Source organism: Oncorhynchus gorbuscha, linkage group LG18, assembly GCF_021184085.1.
Source record: "Oncorhynchus gorbuscha isolate QuinsamMale2020 ecotype Even-year linkage group LG18, OgorEven_v1.0, whole genome shotgun sequence".
NCBI classification, from domain to species: domain Eukaryota; kingdom Metazoa; phylum Chordata; class Actinopteri; order Salmoniformes; family Salmonidae; genus Oncorhynchus; species Oncorhynchus gorbuscha.
Genome location: NC_060190.1, coordinates 48480885 through 48503148, shown reverse-complemented (window position 1 = coordinate 48503148; position 22264 = coordinate 48480885). Strand labels below are relative to the sequence as shown.

General features: G+C 42.3%; 1 protein-coding gene across 1 annotated transcript; it reads right to left on the bottom strand.

The window, feature by feature from the left end:
• Positions 1 to 3189: 3189 nt before the first annotated feature.
• Positions 3190 to 18243, bottom strand: LOC124004228 (guanine nucleotide-binding protein G(t) subunit alpha-2-like). The gene is made up of 9 exons (XM_046312993.1): positions 17874 to 18243; positions 10281 to 10323; positions 6203 to 6344; positions 5825 to 5982; positions 5575 to 5703; positions 5272 to 5401; positions 4611 to 4764; positions 4213 to 4419; positions 3190 to 3958 (listed from the first exon to the last, which is right to left on the bottom strand). Exons 1-8 carry the CDS (start codon positions 17989 to 17991, stop codon positions 4229 to 4231), a joined length of 1065 nt encoding a protein of 354 aa, XP_046168949.1. The 5' UTR covers positions 17992 to 18243; the 3' UTR covers positions 3190 to 3958; positions 4213 to 4228.
• Positions 18244 to 22264: the final 4021 nt, after the last annotated feature.

Sequence of the window (22264 nt, the reverse complement as noted above, 5' to 3'; positions counted from 1 at the left end):
ACCAATACTTCCATAATTGTGTCAAGTTGGCTGGATGTCCTTTAAGTGATGGACCATTCTTGATACACACGGGAAACTGTTGAGTGTGAAAAACCCAGCAGTGTTGCAGTTCTTGGCACACTACTACCATACCCTGTTCAAAGGCACTTAAATATTTTGTCTTGCCCATTCACCCTCTGAATGACACACACACACAATCCATTTCTCAATTGTCTCAAGGCTTAAAAATCCTTCTTTAACCTGTCTCCTCCCCTTCATCTAGACTGATTTGAAGTGGATTAAACAAGTGATCAATAAGCGATCATAGCATTCACCTGGTCAGTCTGTCATGGAAAGAGTGGATGTTCCTAGTGTTTTGTACACTTAGTGTAAATGGTCATTGCTCAACCTAAATTGTTGTTATGGAATTGTGTCCACAAGTGTTAATCAGTATTCTCGTGGGGATTTTAATGTGCTGAATTCTGATTTGTTTTAATATATCACCATTCAGATCGTTACATAACACTGAAGTATTATACTAGCTCTTAGCGGACTGTAAGACATCACTTGATGTTTTAAAACCACTTTGAAAGAAAAAGCGTTTTTTAATGGTTGCCTTAACTTGTATTATCTTATTTTGAATATAACTATTTTGTATAAAGATTATGGCCTTTCGCTGAAGATAATGGCCTTAATATAAGCTAAAAGTATTTGCCTGGAAGCCATTTTAAATGCTCCTCCTTTTGAAAACATGCTTTTTTTTTTTTTTTACCAGGTGAGTTGACTGAAAATATCATCTTATTTATAGCAAAGGCCTGGGGAAAGTTATAGAAGTCCAGAGGACATATGAATATTTAAAAAAATCCCTCATGTCGATCACAAGTTGTTTTGTTGAGATCACGAGAAACTATATAAATAGGAGTAGACGTATTGATTAACAGTATGACTGGGGTGGCAGAGCCCACGGTGGATCAGTGAATATGTTTTTATTGATTGCTACACTAAGGGATGGTACATTTAATACTAACCTCATGCTTTCATTTGTGTTTTGAGCTCATTATCCGTTTATAAGTTAGCTTGATAACATTCCATGTTACCTTGAGCTAAAAGCTCATGTGGCAGCTAAGCCCTCATGGTGCGTTTAAGCCCTGAACGATGCCTGACGGGCACCTCTGTCTCCCAGGCTGTATGCCACATCAAAGACCACAGCCAATCGCATGCAAGCAACAACGCAGCTAACTTGGCTAGTCTTGTGAGTGAGTTAGCTAGGTAGTCTTGTTATCTATGCTGGTTGTTAGCTTGCATAACTGATATGTGTATTGTAAGGGGCACTTTGTTTTATGGATAATATTTACATTTACAAAGTGGGTGAGCTCTAATCCTGACAGGCTGATCAGATTCAGGCTGATCAGATTCAATTTCAGCCTTTGAATCTGATCAGCCTATCAGGAATGGACATCACTCACTGTAAATGTTATATTAATTTACCTTTTTATAATTATACACATCAGTTATGTAATATAACAAGTTAGCTAGGTAGTCATGTTAGCTAGCGAGCTCACAAGACTAGCCTAGTGAGTTGCGTTGTTCCTTGCATGAGATTGGCTGTGGTCTTCGCGGTGGCACGCAGCCTGGGAGACGACGCCGCTGCCTGTCAGGCAGCATTCAGGGCTTAAATGCCCCGCATTACCTTCAACGCAGCCACAGGGCTCTTTGATAAGGTGGCTATCGTGCATCTGCACATATGAATGGATGATGTGTGCTACTTTTGGTGATCTCGACAAAACAACTTTTGTTATGTAGAAATCATGAGATAAATACATAAGTCATGATCTCTGCATAAGGAGGGAATTGTATTTTTATTCATATGTCCTCTGGGCTTCTGTAGAAAGTTACAAAAAACATTAATAAAAATACATAGTTAACCTACAAAATATATAAGCAAGCAAAAAAACAATTGCTATTTGGACATTTGAACAGTCTAAATTGAACACACTGAATGTTCCTTCTTGCATTAAAATGGAATGTGGCCCAAACTTGTCTTTTTAATTATTCAATAGTGTCAATTACAATCATAAGATTGTAAAAGACTTGACTTATTATACCAGTAATTATCATATAGTGTCATAGAAATGTTTGTTTGCATTGTATATCTCTCCACAAGGTTATATGAGTCAGTGGTTGACAACACCACCGGCAATGGGGGTTATGTCATACAACACACATTTAAATCTTGGGCCTAACAAAGTTAATTTATTGTTTAATGGATGCCCCGTTTCACATTTCATCCCCAAACATTTTTTTTGACGGGACAATTGGGCTCCCGAGTGGTGCAGCGGTCTAAGGCACTGTATCTCAGTGCTAAACTCGTCACTACAGTCCCTGGTTCGAATCCAGGCTGTATCACATCCGGCCGTAATTGGGAGTCCCATAGGGTGGCGCACAATTAGCCCAGCGTCGTCCGGGTTTGTCCGGGGTAGGGGAGGGTTTGGCCGGGGTAGGCCGTCGTTGTAAATAATTTCTTCACTGACTTGCCTAGTTAAATACATTTAAAATTGTGATTCGTATGAATTTAATATTTTAAATTATTCACTTTGCCCTTGTAGTATTCGGTTCGGTTGAATTCGGTTGAAGCGTGGTTAATCAAAGTAATCATTTGTAAATCTCAAACAGTAATTTTAGGAAAAAAGATGACCTGTAACCTTCCTTTTGGATTATGTGCTCAACTTGGACAGGAGCTCACCGGAGCTGAGCTGAGTACCAGCACCTCAAATGTTCTAATGCTTGAGCTCTTGTTCGTCTTTATAGCATTTTAGTTCAATAGTATTGTAGGTATCCTGCACCTAAATGGTAACAGTCCAAGTCGAGCATTCATTATGTGGCTACAAAACTTAACATCAATGTAGTTCATTAGAGGGGGACCCTAACCAGGACTCAAACTGTGGTCCCTGTGAGTGTGAATTTCAAAACCATTATACAAAAAGGCAAAAATGTCTTGGTAAGGTGTTTACATTAATAATGTTTCGTTTTTTTTACAAGGGGTTGAAATTTTATTTTACATGTTCATATTTTTATTTGCTCGCTCACCTCACATTTAAAAAAAAAAAAGTATTCCTTTAAAACAGTAAATCAACTTTGTATGACCTAAAGGTCACATCACATATCTTTGTAAAAAAAAATACAAAGAATGATGACATGCAGAAATGGCAGTTGCTATGTATACATTTTTATTTTGAATGTTTATCTTTCACAAGACCGGTCAGTTACAGGTTCATTTGTCAGTAGTCAAAATGGAATATACATGCACATCACTAAACATGTCACTGATGTTGAACGTTGTCATAACGTATTTGAATATTAATGTTTAAGGTCCCCTATTTACAAAATACATTGCTAACTTGTTTTGATGGTACTTTTTTCTTAAATTTCAGCTATTTGAACTGGCTGATTTGAAATTAGCTGAATAACTTTTTACTGTGTTACATCTGGTGCGAAACAGTAAGCATATCCAAACAGAACTAGATATAAACATTACAAATCATTGGGCAAGAACAGTGTAATTGGAAAGGACTTCACTCTGACCATGTTGAGTAAGATGGATCACTTCAAAATGTATCTTTTCATAAGTTTATCAATTGGATTCCATGAGCAGCTTTCTACACTTTCTTCAACACAAACCATTTAAGAGCCAGAAATAACCCCAGAATATCTAATAAAGTACCTATATCAAACGTGTTCATTCGGTTGTTCTTCTGACTTCTTATCCACATTTCCATCTAAAGGACATCATCCACATTGTCTCCGTTTTCTTAGTATTTGCCTTCATTACCCATAATTTAGGGTGTTGGGAGTTAGGAATGAAGGGATAGTGTAGAATTGAAGAGTCTTATGACATTACAAAGCCTTCTGTTGTGCCTTCTGTTCCTACTGCTCAACTTCAACATGAATCCAAGTGAAGGGAAGAGGGGAAAAATACAATCTGTGAGGAAGAAAGTTTTTTTTTTAATTAGGCAAAAAAAAGAACATAAAAGAATAAGATGCTGAATTCCAAATGTAACCTGTAACCTTGAGGCACTTTACATCTGAAAAGATTGGATGGGTGTATCCATCATGGTGAAAATTTCACCTTGTCTGAGGCAAGTTTATTATCTGATTTGTCCAAATCTAGTAGAAGTGTCTGTACAGGCTCGGCGTCGATTTGGAATTCAAGAACCAAAGCAATAACTACTGTACCTCTTTGTGTATCTGCTTAGAACAGACCGCAAGATTTTAGGTTCTCTTTGATAATGATGTCTGTCACGGCTCCGAACACAATCTCCACGTTCTTTGTGTCCGTGGCGCAGGTCAAGTGGGAATAGATTTCTTTGACACCCTTCTTCATGTTCAGCTCCTCAAACTGCTTCTTGATGTAGTCACTGGCATCATCATATGTGTTGGGGCCTAGTGGTAGAGAAAGCAGGCAGCTTATAAAGTGGTTCTCATTTGTTTAAAATTGTAGTTGATGAAATTGATAGTACCTATTCTGTTTATCTTGCTGCTACATCATATTGCAGAAGAAGAGACAGAACTTTTCCATCATTCCTGCTCGTGAGAAATCGTACTATGCTGTTTTTACTTGTGGTTACTCTTACCATCGTAGTCTGGGAAGCAGATACTGAGGTGGACCTTTTTGATCTTCTCTTCAAAAAGATCCTTCTTGTTGAGGAAGAGCACAATGGAGGTGGTGGCGAAGAACCTGTGGTTGCAGATACTGTTGAACAAGTGGAGAGACTCATGCATACGGTTCTGTGGAGAAGTGTACGAAAGTTAGGTTAAGTGCCAACAATCTCTGTTTCATCAATCCTCCCTCAGGCTGGATTAGTATAATACCTACTCTAAACCAAAGATATGATCTTGCTTCCCATTTTTTTGCCTTTGACTATCACACAAACACAGCTCTACATGTCTTCTGTCCTTGAACTGGGGTGGTGGTATCAGGCATAGGACTGTGACGCAATCATAATGTTTAGTCATCTGAGCTCTGTCCTTAGGGACTTTAACATGTGATGGGATAGTAGAGTTATGTAACCTTGTGACTGAATAATCCATTGTTTACTTCAAAGTCAGACTGGAGAAAATACTCTTCATTTAGAATCAGAAATCATGATGCTCCTTCAATCTTACCAAATGGATCACAGCATAAAAAAGAGAACTGAAAGTAAACAGTACAAAAGTACAGAATTTGGGCATAAAAGGCCACAACTGTTATAAACTAATGGACCTTTCAGAGGTCAACTGTAGAACCAAACCCACCACTTCATCGTCCTCTACGAGCACCATGTCATAAGCACTGAGGGCTCCGCAGAAGATGATGCAGGTTACACCCTCGAAACAATGGATCCACTTCTTTCTCTCCGACCGCTGGCCGCCCACATCAAACATCCTGTCAGAAGAGAGGTTAAAGAAGTGAGATGTTAACATCTGACTGTACAGACTTAACCAGTGATTGTGCAAAATCAAACCCAAGATCAAAGGGAATTAACACGCTACAAGGATGTATGGGAGATCCACTATTGGCCGCCTGTGGTCTCCCATGCTTGGCAAACATTCCCTCACCTGAAATGCAGCTCTTTGCAGGAGAACTGCTCCTCGATAATACCGGTTGTCTTGACTCGAGAACGCAGCACGTCCTGCTCATTGGGCAGGTAATCAGACTTTGTGATTCTGTCCAATTCTCCAAGGTAGCTGTTTAGCAAGATTTCAGTTTAGCATACATCCACACCCCCAGACCCACATAATCACTCTCACACGTACCAGCAAAGATATGACTGTCATAACAGACTATAACAGTTGCTGTGACACTCACTAGCCAGCAGAGTCATTGAGCTGATACTCGGCTGCTCTCTCGAAGGAGGCCTGGACACCACTGTCACTCCACAGCCTCTTGATGACATCAGCCAGCTCAGGGGGCATTGAGCCCTCTTCAATGGAGTCTGACAGGTTGGACAGCTTCTGCCCGTCTTCCTGCACCATGAAGTCAAATGGTGAGTTTTACCGCTACTAAAACTTCCATTTCCTTCCATTCTAAAGTAGCTAATTCGCTAAGCTAACAATGTATTGTTGTTCTTTCTATTGGAATAACGTGCAATTACCAAAACTTCTGCTGGTGTGTCAATGTCTATCAGTGTGTGTCATTGTCTGTTTGGAGGATCAGAAGAGGTTAAAGATGCAGAGTGGGACTCACACTTCCTTTTGGTGATCCAAAGTCAATGGCCAGCATCTCCATGCCTCTGATGATGGCCAGAGCAGACTGCAGGATGTTACCATAGATGATCGCCCTGAACTCCAATTGTTCTTCTTTGGTATAACCACCTTGATGGAGAATTCTACCCAACATAAGAGGAAGAAAACAGTTGGGTTGTAATTACAGTTTCAAATACAACTGACATTATGCACTCTCCTACATATTTATTTGGACAGTGAAGATAACTTTTCATTTGGCTCTACTCCAGCATTTTGGATTTGACATCAAATGTTTTATATGAGGTGACAGTACAGAATGTCACTTTTTAATTGAGAGTATATTCATACATATCTGGTTTACAGTAAAGAAATGAAAGCATGTTATGTATCTAGTCCTCCAATTTGATGACATTTGGACAAATTCACTCATATTGACCACATGAAACTTGTGACCTTACAAACTTGTTGGATACATTTGCAGTTTGTTTTGGTTGTGTTTTGGATTGTTGTGCCCAAAAGTAATGAATGGTAAATAATGTATTGTGTCATTTTGGAGTCACTTTTATTGTAAATAAGAATATAATATGTTTCTAAACACTTCTACATTAATGTGGATGCTACTATGATTACGCACAATCATGAATGATGAGTGAAAAAGAAGCATAAATATTATTCCCCACCAGAAATATGAACCTTCCCTGTTATTGGTAATGGCGAGAGGTATGTTTTGGTGGCATGATCTTTGTGCATCTGTAACTCTGACACACAACCAAAACAAACTGCAAATTCAAGTTTGTAGTCACAAGCTTAATGTAGTCATTGCGTGCTAGGAATATGGGACCAAATGCTAAACTTTTGACTAAATGCGATACACTATAAGTGAATTTGTTCAAATACACTACATGACCAAAGCTGGTCAAACATCTCATTCCAAAATCATGGGCATTAATATGGAGTTGGTCCTCCTCCCCTTTGCTGCCACAACAGCATCCACTCTTCTGGGAAGGTTTTTCCACTAGACGTTGGAACATTGCTGCGGGGACTTCAATTCAGCCACAAGAGCATTAGTGAGGTCAGTCACTGATATGGGGGGATTAGGCCTGGCTTGCAGTTGGCATTCCAATTCATCCCAAAGGTGTTCAATGAGGTTGAGGTCAGGGCTCTGTGAAGGCCAGTCAAGTTTTTCCACGCCGATCTTGACAAACCATTTCTGTATGGACCTCGCCTTGTGCACAGGGGCATTGTCATGCTGAAAGAGGAAAGGGCCTTCCCCAAATGTTGCCTCAAAGTTGGAAGTACAGAATCGTCTAGAATGTCATTGTATGCTACAGCGTTAAGATTTCCTTCACTGGAACTAAAGGGCCTACCCCAAACCATAAAAAACAGCCTCAGACCATTATTCCTCCTCCACCAAACTTTACAGTTGGCACTATGCATTCGGGCAGGTAGCGTTCTCCTGACATCTGCCAAACCAAGATCTGTTTGTCGGACTGCAAGATGGTGACGCGGGATTCATCACTTCAGAGAACGCGTATCCACTGCTCCAGAGTCCAATGGCGGCAAGATTTACACCACTCCAGCCGACGCTTAGCATTGCGCATTGGGATCTTAGACTTGTATCCGCCTGCTTGGCCATGGAAACCCATTTCATTAAGCTCCCGACGGACAGTTCTTGTGCTAACGTTGCGTCGAGAGGCAGTTTGGAACTCTGTAGTGAGTGTTGCAGATGATTTTTACACGCTTCAGCACTCTGCAGTCCCGTTCTGTGAGCTTTTGTGGCCTACCACTTCGCGGCTGAGCCGTTGTTGCTCCTAGACATTTCCACTTCACAATAACAGCACTTACAGTTGACCATGTCAGCTCTACATTTTACGAACTGTCTTGTTGGAATGGTGGCATTCTATGACGGAGCCGTGTTGAAAGTAACTGAGCTCTTCAGCAAGGCCATTCTACTTCCAATGTTTTCTATGGAGATTGCATGACTGTGTGCTTGATTTTATACACATGTCAGCAACCGGTGTGGCTGAAATAGTCAAATTCAGTCATTTGAAGGGGTGTCCATATACTTTTGTGTGTATATATAGTGTACTTATGAAACCTTCAAATGTGGGGACTCGATACATAAAGTGCATTCATTTCTAAAAAGGTATGAAAATACCTTAAAATAGAAGGTGAAATCCTGTACTGCCGCCTCATATATTCAAAATTCTGGAGTATAGAGCCAAATTAAACGTTTATCTTCACTGTCCAAATAAATACACTGCTCAAAAAAATAAAGGGAACACTTAAACAACACAATGTAACTCCAAGTCAATCACACTTCTGTGAAATCAAACTGTCCACTTAGGAAGCAACACTGATTGACAATAAATTTCACATGCTGTTGTGCAAATGGAACAGGTGGAAATTATAGTCATTTAGCAAGACACCCCCAATAAAGGAGTGGTTCTGCAAGTGCTGACCAGACCACTTCTCAGTTCCTATGCTTCCTGGCTGATGTTTTGGTCACTTTTGAATGCTGGCGGTGCTTTCACTCTAGTGGTAGCATGAGACGGAGTCTACAACCCACACAAGTGGCTCAGGTAGTGCAGCTCATCCAGGATGGCACATCAATGCGAGTTGTGGCAAGAAGGTTTGCTGTGTGTCAGTGTAGTGTCCAGAGCATGGAGGCGCTACCAGGAGACAGGCCAGTCCATCAGGAGATGTGGAGGAGGCCGTAGGAGGGCAACAACCCAGCAGCAGGACAGCTACCTCCGCCTTTGTGCAAGGAGGAGCAGGAGGAGCACTGCCAGAGCCCTGCAAAATGACCTCCAGCAGGCCACAAATGTGCATGTGTCTGCTCAAACGGTCAGAAACAGGCTCCATGAGGGTGGTATGAGGGCCCGACGTCCACAGGTGGGGGTTGTGCTTACAGCCCAACACCGTGCAGGAAGTTTGGGATTTGCCAGAGAACACAAAGATTGGCAAATTCGCCACTGGCGCCCTGTGCTCTTCACAGATGAAAACAGGTTCACACTGAGCACGTGACAGACGTGACAGAGTCTGGAGATGCCGTGGAGAACGTTCTGCTGCCTGCAATATCCTCCAGCATGACCAGTTTGGCGGTGGGTCAGTCATGGTGTGGGGTGGCATTTCTTTGGGGGGCCGCACAGCCCTCCATGTGCTCGCCAGAGGTAGCCTGACTGCCATTAGGTACCGAGATGAGATCCTCAGACCCCTTGTGAGACCATATGCTGGTGCGGTTGGCCCTGGGTTCCTCCTAATGCAAGACAATGCTAGACCTCATGTGGCTGGAGTGTGTCAGCAGTTCCTGCAAGAGGAGGGCATTGATGCTATGGACTGGCCCGCCCGTTCCCCAGACCTGAATCCAATTGAGCACATCTGGGACATCATCTCTTGCACCATCTACCAACAGACTGTCCAGGAGTTGGCGGATGCTTTAGTCCGGGTCTGGAAGGAGATCCCTCAGGAGACCATCCGCCACGTCATCAGGAGCATGCCCAGGCGTTGTAGGGAGGTCATGCAGGCACGTGAAGGCCACACACACTACTGAGCCTCATTTTGACTTGTTTTAATGACATTACATCAAAGTTGGATCAGACTGTAGTGTGGTTTTCCACTTTAATTTGGAGTGTGACTCCAAATCCAGACCTCCATGGGTTGATAAATTTGATTTCCATTGAGAATTTTTGTGTGATTTTGTTGTCAGCACATTCAACTATGTAAAGAAAAAAGTAATTAATAAGAATATTTAATTCATTCAGATCTAGGATGTGTTGTTTTAGTGTTCCCTTTATTTTTTGAGCAGTGTACATACCAACAATCACTAGTGGCAAGAACTGGTACTTGTTGCATGTTGCAGCAAGTGTTTTGTTCTGTAAGGGTACATGTCAATTGCAGCCACCACAATCTATTATATTATGGTTAATTCTGTTGTGATTATGAGCTATTAACTTAGTCCATCTTGTTGAACACCCAGTTTACACCTTTTAGAGTGATGTTACAGTATTTGGACAAGGTTGCCTGCATGTGAGTGAGGAGGAATGAGAGATACAATGCATTTGTTTTGTTATACTCACTTCATCTGCTTAACAATTGTGCTCTTCCCAGACTCACCAGCACCTGGTGAAACAAATTAAGAAGTATATATGTTACAAGGGCTTTCCCATGTTGGGGCGGCAGGGTAGCCTTGTGGTTAGAGCGTTGGACTAGTAACCGGAAGGTTGCAAGTTCAAACCCCCAAGCACAATCTGTTGTTCTGCCCCTGAACAGGCAGTTAACCCACTGTTCTTAGGCCGTCATTGAAAATAAGAATTTGTTCTTAACTGACTTGCCTAGTTAAATAAAGGTTAAAAAAAATGTTAAATGTACAAACACATCATCATCCACCCTGTAGTTGGTTAAAGGGAACCCAAAGGCCGAAACATAGCATGAGCAAAGAGATTCATAATGATGGCACATAGTGAAAGAGGAACGTCAGCAGTTGCCACTCCCCTCCACTGCCACAGATCCAGTGCTTTTAGACACACGACATGACAAGCATTCAGTGGTGTTGCAAAAGTGACAGTTACAGTTCTTTCACATCCGTTCTATCATGATCTTCTGTTTTGTGTTTAGCTTTGTTTCTGCATGTTGTTGTTGCATTTGTACCATTGCATATCCTATAGGACATTCCCCATCACACACTACACAGCTTAGCCCATTTCTCTGCATGAACTGTAACAAAACTCTTAGTTGGGGGGGGAATAGGAACAGAGTAAACAAGTTCTGGGCCGTAGGGCAGACTTAGATGAGCAGTGAATTTTATTGTAATAATACCAGTAAGCAAATTTCACTCTGGGTTTATATCAAACGAGATTGTCACCACGAGCTGATTTGTTGTTCCACACGCCACCTCAAGGGGGCCATCTAAGATTCCTGACTATTTTGAATTGGGCGTATGAAAGGGTTTATGGCTAATGTGATTGACATCTGTCCCAATGGTTTAGCAGAGGCCAGTGACCTTATTAGCTCAGGCCTAAATGGAGGGATTTGAGAGGCCTTGGGTAAGGAGGCCTGAGGTTGAAAAGCCTCTCAGAGGATTGTCCGATAAGCGAAGACGTCACTGCTCTGTCTTCTTGATCTCATGTCAGTTATCACAACTGTTTAATTTCTGCAGGATGGTTGGTTTTCCTCTACACTCTGTTGCTAATTCTTCTCTTACTTATGTGTAGGTAAAGGTTTAAGGTATTAACCAGAAGTCTCCCAGCAGGCAAAATTATGTTGAAAAGATGTATTCTCCAGATGTTGAAGTTCGGTACATTTTATGTTCTGAACAAAGGATATGCAACTTTGATGGGGGTGGGGGACGCCAGGAAAACTCCTCATGAGGAGCCGAAGTGGCGCGCGGGTCTGTGTACCAGCATTCATACCCACACATGCAGTCAGAGCCAGCCCTGTAGCCTTTTGGGGGCACTAAGTGGAATTTTGTTGACCTCTCCACCTTGTGAGCAAAACATTTTAGTGGACCCCCCTTGACAGTGTAGGGACAAAATTGAGTTAATTTCCTGCCATTCTACACATTTTGCCATGGGGCATTGAACATGTTACAATTTTAAAGCAAGTTTGCTGCAATTCTACACAGTTTTCCATGGGGCGGAGATATATTTTTGCAGTTTTACAACATTTATTTTGCAATTATACACGTTGCCATAGGGTGGAGAGACATTTTTCCATTAAAAAAAATATTATATCTGAGTGAAAGTGACTAACAAAATCAATGAGTCCCCGCCGGTCGGTAATTCGACCATGATTACTACGTTTAGATAGCCGGCTAGACTAAAATGTTTAGTTAACTGAGTGACTCTCGGTGACTGATATAACAATAGGAAAACTCTGATGCACAACCAAATTTCGAAATTGCATCTGTATTCTACTATTAGGGCGGCAGGTAGCCTAGCGGTTAGAGAGTTGGGACAGTAACAGAAAGGTCGCTGGTTTGAATACGAGAGGTGAAAAATCTATGTGCCTTTGAGCAAGGCTCCCGGGGTGCAGTACTACTATGGCTGACCCTTTAAAACAACGCATTTTACTGCACCTATCCAATATATGTGACAATAAATAAAAGGTGAAAATATGTTTTTTCCTGACGTTGAAATCAGGTACATTTTCGGTTCTGAATGAAAGTTGAAAAGTTTAGACACACCGACTCATTCCAGGGTTTTTCTTTATTTGTACTATTTTCTACATTGTAGAATAATAGTGAAGACATTAAAACTATGAAATAACACATATGGAATCATGTGGTAACCAAAAAAGTGTTAAACAAATAAAAATATATCTTATATTTGAGAGTCTTCAAAGTAGCCACCCTTTGCCTTGATGACAGCTTTGCAACAGTCTTGGAATTCTCTCAACCAGCTTCGTGAGGTAGTCACTTGGAATGCATTTCAATTAACAGGTGTGCCTTGTTGAAATTTAATTTGTGGAATTTCTTTCTTTCTTATTGCATTTGAGCCAATCAGTTGTGTTGTGCCAATGTAGGGGTGGTATATGGAAGATAGCCCTATTTGGTAAAAGACCAAGTCCATATTATGGCAAGAACAGCTCAAAATAATCAAAGAGAAACAACAGACCATCATTACTTTAAAACTTGAAGGTCAGTCAATCCGGAAAATGTCCAAAACTTTGCAGTTGCAAAAACCATAAAGTGCTGTGATGAAACTGGATCTCATGAGGACCACCACAGGAAAGGAAGACCCAGAGGTACCTCTGCTGCAAAGGATAAGTTCATTAGAGTTACCAGCCTCAGAAATTGCAGACCAAATAAATGTTTCACAGAGTTCAAGTAACAGACACATCTCAACATCAACTGTTCAGAGGAGACCGTGTGAATCAGGCCTTCATGGTCGAATTGCTGCAATGAAACCACTACTAAAGGGCAATGGACATTAAACCGGTGGAAATCTGTCCTTTTGGTCTGATGAGTCCAAATGTGAGATTTTTGGTTCCAACCGCCGTGTCTTTGTGAGACGCAGAGTCGGTGAACGGATGATCTCCACATGTGTGGTTCCCACTGTGAAGCATGGAGGAAGAGGTGTGATGGTGTGGAGGTTCTTTTCTGGGGACACTGTCTGTAATGTGTTTAGAATTCAAGGCACACTTAACCACCATGGCTACCACAGCATTCTGCTGCGATACGCCATGCCATCTGGTTTACACTTATTGGGACAATCATTTATTTTTCAACAGGACAGTGACCCAACACACTCCTCCAGGCTGTGTAAGGGCTATTTGACCAAGAAGGAGAGTGATGGAGTGCTGCATCAGATGACCTGGCCTCCACAATCACCATACCTCAATCCAATTGAGATGGTTTGGTATGAATTGGACCGCAGAGTGAAGGAACAAGTGCTCACCATAGGTGGGCACTCCTTCAAGACGGTTGGAAAAGCATTCCTCATGAAGCTGGTTGAGAGAATGCCAATAATGTGCAAAGCTGTCATCAAGCCAAAGGGTGGCTACTTTGAAGAATCTAAAATCTAAAATATATTTTGATTTGTTGAACACTTTTTTGGTTACTACATGAATGTTATTCCATAGTTTTGATGTATTCACTATTATTTACAATGTAGGAAATTTACAATGACAAATTTCCACTGCACAATGAAGTCAGCATTATATCACAATAATTATTTTAAAATCAATAAAGGAAAGAGGAACCAACTGAAGATCAAAAGCTTTAAAACTGGCAACGACGATGTTCAAAGTTAGTCTGGCTAAGACCTAACTCTCAAGTCCTCCTGAATGGCTCTTTTGATGTTGTCAGCACAATGTGTCGATAATGAAAGGTGGCTGTGCTTTGTGTCTTTCTCACAAACACCCACAGTCACACACTGCCCCTGAGCTCCACCCCCTTCTATTACAACAGTTGGATTTTCAACAAAAAAATAAAACATTTGAGAGAACCAATCAAACCCGTCACAGATTTTCTGAACAAATATTGCATTAACAAATGTTAATGTGTGTCACAACTCTTCCTGCGCTGTGAGTGACATGGGTCAAGTCAGCCGGGCTAGTTCAAAGTAGTCCAACCTATGGAATTATCCAACAGACCACTTCAACTACAATAACATTCTTAGCAACAGTTACAGATCTTTTTTTGTTGTCGCTATGATTGTGATATGTTGTTGTTTATCTACCTTGGTTGAATGCACTCTGCATAAGAACATCTGCTGAATGGCCAAAATGTAAAAACAAACACTTGCAGACCTTGCTGGGTATTATTCTAATAAACTCTGCACCCAAACAAATACAAATCTGAAATCTGGACAGATAGATGTTTAGGTTATGTTTCAGAAGCTTGAACAGCCCAGTACAGCAAAGTAGCGTACAGTATGGTACAGGACAGTAGTTTTATTCAGTAGAGTACGGTAAAGTAGGGCACAATGCAGTACAGTTTAATTCAGTAGAGTACAGTTTAGTTCAGTAGAGTACATTAGAGTAGAGCGCATTATACTGTACTTTGCTGTTCGGAACTTTACTGTACTTCACTCTACTGTGCTCTTCTGTACTGTACTGAACTTTTATTTTCTGTTCTGTAATGTACTGTGCTCTGCTGTGCTCTATTGTACTGTACACTATACTTAGATGTTATCTATTGTACTGTAATGTACTGTGCTCTACTGTACTGTGTTGTCCAAACTTGTGAAATTTGGTCAAGATTCAGTCCAGTCCGACGTTAAAATCAAGGCTGTTCGGACCACACAAAGTAAAAGACCGCCGGTCCGGACAGGACCAAAACAAGATGTCCAAAAAACGTGTCGGTCCGTGCTTAGGGGCTGTCTCTGCAACACGTCTCCACTAATCCATGCTTTATTTGTGACAAATGGCTGTAAGCAATTGCCTCTCTGATTTCATAGTTGTTTTGATGGTCTCTTGAGGTTCCATGTTTCCCAAAAAGCCAAATATATTTTCATCCTGTAAAAACACTTCACCACCAATTTCGTTTTAAAACTGCTTTAGATAAACAGAGACCTAGTATAAACTCATACCTAACTCTTGAATCCCTACCTCCCGATGAAAGAAAAGACTATAATGGGCTGACACAGAAATAAACTGTTGGCCTAATAATACTGTAAATAATAATCTGTCATTGATACCTGAAGTATCTCTCAACTTCAGCTTAGAACCAGGAGATGGCACCGTGTATCAGATAAAGTGGCTCACCCATGAAGCTACAGGAAATGTCCTTCTGCCAAGGCAATGGTCAATTGCTTATTTCTTTTTAAGCAAGAGTTGAGTAGTCACTGTTCTTGCACCCAATACACACATCATACACTAAGCTCTGACAGCAAATGTTGTTGAATATGACAAAAGTAATACAGATGTTTCACATTTCATTCAAAATACAGAACAACTCTGTGTTAGTAATTGTTACTCCATAGTTCTGCCAGAGAGTTGGCTGTGTTGCATCTGTGTTGTGTTCTGCAGGAGCAACAGGAGACATGAGGTTTGATGGCATTAAACTGCTGTTTTTCGTCCACAGAGCCTCAACTCACAATGTTATGGTTGCAGTACTGCCAACTGGATTGTGGGTCAGTCATTTCACAGGACTTCACTTTTGCAATGTGTCAATATTTGACCAATTGCTACAGCTGCCACTGTATCTCATTTGTTTAGTTTAAAATGTGGACCTTGGCCCCTATTTACTGTTAGTGAGGGGTGTAGACAGGGGTTATGGTGTATAGGATGTAACATCTGCATCTTTGATCTGTTGTAAACTCAGGTGGATGTTCTGGCTCCATTATTGTAAATGCGTGATCGATGGCCCAGATAGTAATTGGCTCTTGTAATTTATCCTAATGAGCTTTGTTGCTGCTAGCTCTGGTTACTCTGATGGTTGACCCAACTGAGTTTTTCTGGTAGTCCTCTGTTGACTCTATAGTCTGCAACCTTTTAGTGGCTTGGTACTTGTTGTATTTGGCTCCTCAGAATTGCAGTATTGATCTATTTGGCCCTTGTCAATTAGCTTGGCCCTTACTTTTTTGTCTCTGTGATATTATTAATTAGCATTTGATGATGCATTTTGCAAGGTGGGGCCATGTTGTAACCCAGTGCTAGAGAAATTATTACAGGGAGTCTAAGTGGCAGGAAAGAAAGCATAATTGGGTTACCATGATCCTATGAGAAAAGCTTACTAAATCCTGCCCCTGAACTCTCACAAAGCTATTTATAACCAGAGCTCATGACACGTATCTACGGCTCATTGTTTTAAATACTCTATTGACAAAATGCATCTGATATGTCAACATTCATAACCATGGCCACGTATACAGAAATATATAAATATAGAATTCTGGTTTCATAACCTATAAAGACAACATAGGGCTCTTCCAATCCTTTCAGAACCAAACATTAACACTAATCTGATTCCCTGCTAAGTAGTGCTCCATATTTGACACTTTCCAGACCTTTCTCAGAATCAAAATGTATTTTGATGTCACTAATATAGAAATAGACTTACAACTTCCCTTCTAGTAGCCTAGTTATGAATCAACACGTTCCATTTCAGGGGAACTTACTCACCTATGAACTTTATTGCTGCTGAGAAACATGAAATGATCCCATACACCCTATACTACAGTAAAGAGAACTTGTTGTTTCGGTCAATAGAAATGGCATTGCCTTTTACTATGTTGTTTTTTTACACCTCTGACCTCACAAGCCCATGATTTCTCATCTCAGTCTTGAGGTAACAGCAGCAGCCACTCTGGGCTTATCTGATTTAATGTAAGCTACTTTCAGCTTGACATGTTTATCTGTTTGCATCCATTATAGTGACATGGGTCACGTTGAATGTGCAAATATAGTTAATGTGCAAAGACAGAACACCAATACAGTATATAACAGATTATGAACTACTTTAATAACTTTGACTCTTTTCATATATACCGGAGACTTAGATACAATGTTAGGATCAACGCTAGAGTCCTGATTGAATAGCCCATTTTTGAATGTACCATTTCAGCATTGGCAAGTTTCCACAAGTCTGGAAGTGTTACACAAATGGAAAAGTGTATTACATTTATCCAAATTCTGATCATTTCAGAGGTGCTTCCACAAGAGCCTCTATTTAGCTACTGAAAATGCTCCAGAATGACCTTGAGAAAAGAACTCCACCGATCAAGTGACCATATCAAAGTGTTAAAGACTTCACAACAACTATGTCAACTTCACCAGTGAATATTCACAACTGTTGTCATTAGTGTAACCTACCAATGTAAATCTTATATTATGCTTATGCTCATAAAGGTTTGCTATGGCTGATGCTTAAGCTCATACAGGTTGGTATGGCTGCCTCATCACAACAACTCAAATGTTTACATAATGTAAACTTAAACTATTTGTAACTTTTATTGCTGTGAAATGTCCAATACAATGCCCCCCCCACTCCGACAAGAAAAGCGGTGACTATTTCTCCAAAAACAGGGCACATACTGTAGTTGCATACTTTCTCATCTCCAACCAATATCTTTTTTCCCCCATTTTTTAAAAGAAGATTATGCTTATCCTAAGTGTTTGCATCAGACACTGTTCAGGTTTATATGCTAACAGACCATACGCCAGTTGAGTGTTCCATTCTACTTTTCTGCACTTTCAGAAGAAGCCCCACAAGCACAACAGCTCCTTACCAAGCAGCAGAAGCTTGACTGTCTTGGATTCTTTGTCTGCATCCTCCGCCAGCTGCTTTTCCAGCTCCTTGGACTTTGCGGCTAATGCCTTGTCTTCGACACTTCCTCCGGCTCCCATTTTTTAATTTTTTTATCACTCTTTCAAGCCAAGATCCTGAGTGGTACGGAAATGTGGCCGGCCGCTCCCGGCGTCTGAGGGGTGCACTGGGAGACCGGGACAGAGGGAGGCAGAGGTGGGGGCTGGGAACAGGGGATCCTGGCCTCAGTCCGTGGTTGGTGACTGGAGGAAGAGGGCACCGGAGATGTATACTGACACACAGTCAGACAATCACTGCTTGGGGACTAAGGGAAGCTGTCCTCTCTGGTGTTAGCCCTCCCTAATTCCCCTACGCTAAACCTGACATCTTGCCGTCAGGTTGGGATTGGGTAGGGCTTTTTCTGGCGTTCCCATGGGAACCGTTAGATCCTATTAGGATGAAGCAGAGGGCAAAAGTGAAGGTTAAAAATGGCAAACTCCATTGGATTTAGAAAGAGATGGGTGGATTAGAAATAGAGAACATATGGATGTTCCAAGTTGACTTCCTCTTGCACAATTTAGCTCGCCCAGCTTCTGTCAAGTATGACTCAAAAATAGATGGTGTCAGGTGTTCTTTTTGTTCCATGGCCAGTGACAATTGGCATGCAAATCTGAGCCATGAAAATATGTTATTTGTCACTTTGTGATTTGACTGTGAAGGCCATGTGATCATAAGGCATTTCTACAACGTAAGACCTTAGCTTTGTGACTATGCTGGTGAAGGATGGAGAGTTTAACAGTCATCAGGTCTCGTTTCCTGGCACGGGTTGAGTGATCCGTTGAGGATAGAACGCATTAAACAACAGTGTTGCCTTTCTGGTCAAGCTCTACCACTTACAATACATCATACGTCACTGGCCTTTTGCACTCAGATGAGGAGAGAGACAATTTGAACAGAGGGAGATTTCACTCATCTCAGAAATCTGTGTCATGGGTCAGCACAGAGATTTACTGTACTCAGCAGTGTGCCTTCTGTGCACAGTGCCTTCTGTGCTTGCATGTGCCTAATTGATAGAGCTGTTCTTTATAGATCTATTTTGTCAGGAATTGTCATCTCCAATAACTTTGCATGTAGTGAACTCTAAAGTGGATTACCTCTGCGACAAAACAAAAGAGCCATGAACAGCTAGCCACTGTTTGACTGGGCTTGGTTGTAAACAGAGTAACAAAGGCCATTCTAATGTAAAAATGCTTCATACACCTGATATAGCGTTTCATACTTTATGTGAACAAACTCAAATGGAGTGGCGCTGTAGTTGTGGTTAACCAACTAGGTAGGTGGCTCTAACTGTGCTGAATGAAGACAAAAAGCCAGACATTGGCCCTTCCACCTGCAGATACTATGAGATTGCTCAACGTGCAGTGAAAGAGAGAAAAGGAAAGAAAGAGAGATTGGTCTCATGGCTAGAACCGGGTTGCTAATTAGGGCATCCTCCAATTCCGTTGTCCCTTTCTAATTCTGACCCTTCGATCTTTGACTATATGCTACCTACTTTATCATGGGATTGGCCTGGTGTAGCTGATCTGTTGACAAGATTATCCAGAGGCCCCTGTTAAATCTTGGGCCACAGCTTAGGCCAGCAGATGGCCACTTACTGTGAGAGGGGCGCTGGTTGAGAGATGCTGGGTTGTGCAGTGCAGTGCTGGTGGTAGGGTAGCAGGGAACAAGTGTAATGATACTAGTCCACCCCTCTTTCAGAATAGCTCTTCCCTCTCTGCTCACCTGAGTGACTAGTCGGCCAGTCAGACCCTTGAAAGTAAGTAGGAAGTAAGAGGGTGATTGGATAAATGCACATCCAACTGTCCCCAGAACACTGTTAAGTATGAACTACTTGAGTTAATCTGAGAGTGACTGAGGTTGACACTCTAGACAAGTTTTAAATATGTTCATTCACATCTCATCCAACTCTTGGATGAAAAAAGTGTGTCACTATGTGCAGGCTACAACATATATAGACTATAAATAGACAATATTTTGTGTGTGTCTTTCTGCCCTACTTGTCTGAGTAGGAGAAATGCCTGGGAAAGTATTACAGAGCCTTTAAGTGAGTGAGGAAGAGTGGATGAATAAACTTTCTTACTATTCTAGCCTCAGGATTCTGGCCTCATTCTGTGCAATATGAATTACTGTTCATCTGAGGGCGTTTGAGGTGGATTGAGGTGCAGCGATGTCATCCATTGGCAGCTTTATATCTGGCACACCTGACTCGTGGTTGTGTATTCTACATCACTATGACCTTTTTTTTCTTCTCGTAAGTTTTTCTTCTTATTTATTATGATAATTTTTTACCCCATTGTCTCCCCAATTTCGTGGTATCCAATTGGTAGTTACAGTCTTGTCTCATTGCTGCATCTCCTGTACAGACTCGTGAGAGGAGAAGGTTGAGTGCCTTGCGTCCTCCGAAACGCAACCCAACCAAGAAGCACTGCTTCTTGACACAATGCCCACTTAACCAGGAAGCCAGCCACACCTGTCATGCAGGTGAAAGAGGACCCAAAAGCGACTTGGCGAAAACAGAGTCTTTAATCCAGTAAAGTAAATACAAACAAAAAACACAACTTTCACTCGAAATGACGAGGACAAACTGGAGACTCGATCTTGAACAGCAGGTGAACAGCAGGTTGCCTCGGGAAGGCACTTGAACCAGACAGACTCAGACACCTGCTCACCACGCAGCATCTGAGGAAAACACGACACGACAGGGCGATACACAAACACACACGGTGAATTCTAGACAAGGAACCGACAGGACAGGAACGGAACACAAAGGAAGAAATAGGGACTCTAATCAGGGAAAGGATCGGGAACAGGTGTGGGAAGACTAAATGATTGATTAGGGAATAGGAACAGCTGGGAGCAGGAACGGAACGATAGAGAGAAGAGAGAGCGAGAGAGTGAGAGAGGGAGGGGGAGAGAGAGGGATAGAAAGAGGGAAAGAACCTAATAAGACCAGCAGAGGGAAACGAATAGAATGGGAAGCACAGGGACAAGACAAGATAATAAATGACAAAACATGACAGTACCCCCACTCACCGGCGCCTCCTGGCGCACTCGAGGAGGAATCCTGGCGGCAACGGAGGAAATCATCAATGAGTGAACGGTCCAGCACGTCCCGAGACGGAACCCAACTCCTCTCCTCAGGACCGTAACCCTCCCAATCCACTAAGTATTGGTGACCCCGTCCCCGAGAACGCATGTCCATGATCTTATGTACCTTGTAAATAGGTGCGCTCTCGACAAGGACGGGAGGGGGGAGGGAAGACGAACGGGGGTGCGAAGAAAGGGCTTAACACAGGAGACATGGAAGACAGGATGGACGCGACGAAGATGTCGCGGAAGAAGCAGTCGCACAGCGACAGGATTGACGACCTGGGAGACACGGAACGGACCAATGAACCGCGGAGTCAACTTACGAGAAGCTGTCGTAAGAGGAAGGTTGCGAGTGGAAAGCCACACTCTCTGGCCGCAACAATACCTTGGACTCTTAATCCTGCGTTTATTGGCGGCTCTCACAGTCTGTGCCCTGTAACGGCAAAGTGCAGACCTCACCCTCCTCCAGGTGCGCTCACAACGTTGGACAAACGCTTGAGCGGAGGGAACGCTGGACTCGGCAAGCTGGGATGAGAACAGAGGAGGCTGGTAACCCAGACTACTCTGAAACGGAGATAACCCGGTAGCAGACGAAGGAAGCGAATTGTGAGCGTATTCTGCCCAGGGGAGCTGTTCTGCCCAAGACGCAGGGTTTCTGAAAGAAAGGCTGCGTAGTATGCGACCAATCGTCTGATTGGCCCTCTCTGCTTGACCGTTAGACTGGGGATGAAACCCGGAAGAGAGACTGACGGACGCACCAATCAAACGACAGAACTCCCTCCAAAACTGTGACGTGAATTGCGGGCCTCTGTCTGAAACGGCGTCTAACGGGAGGCCATGAATTCTGAATACATTCTCGATAATGATTTGTGCCGTCTCCTTAGCGGAAGGAAGTTTAGCGAGGGGAATGAAATGTGCCGCCTTAGAGAACCTATCGACAACCGTAAGAATCACAGTCTTCCCCGCAGACAAAGGCAGACCGGTAATGAAGTCTAGGGCGATGTGAGACCATGGTCGAGAAGGAATGGGGAGCGGTCTGAGACGACCCGGCAGGAGGAGAGTTACCCGACTTAGTCTGCGCGCAGTCCGAACAAGCAGCCACGAAACGGCGCGTGTCACGCTCCTGAGTCGGCCACCAAAAGCGCTGGCGAATAGACGCAAGAGTGCCTCGAACACCGGGATGACCAGCTAACTTGGCAGAGTGAGCCCACTGAAGAACAGCCA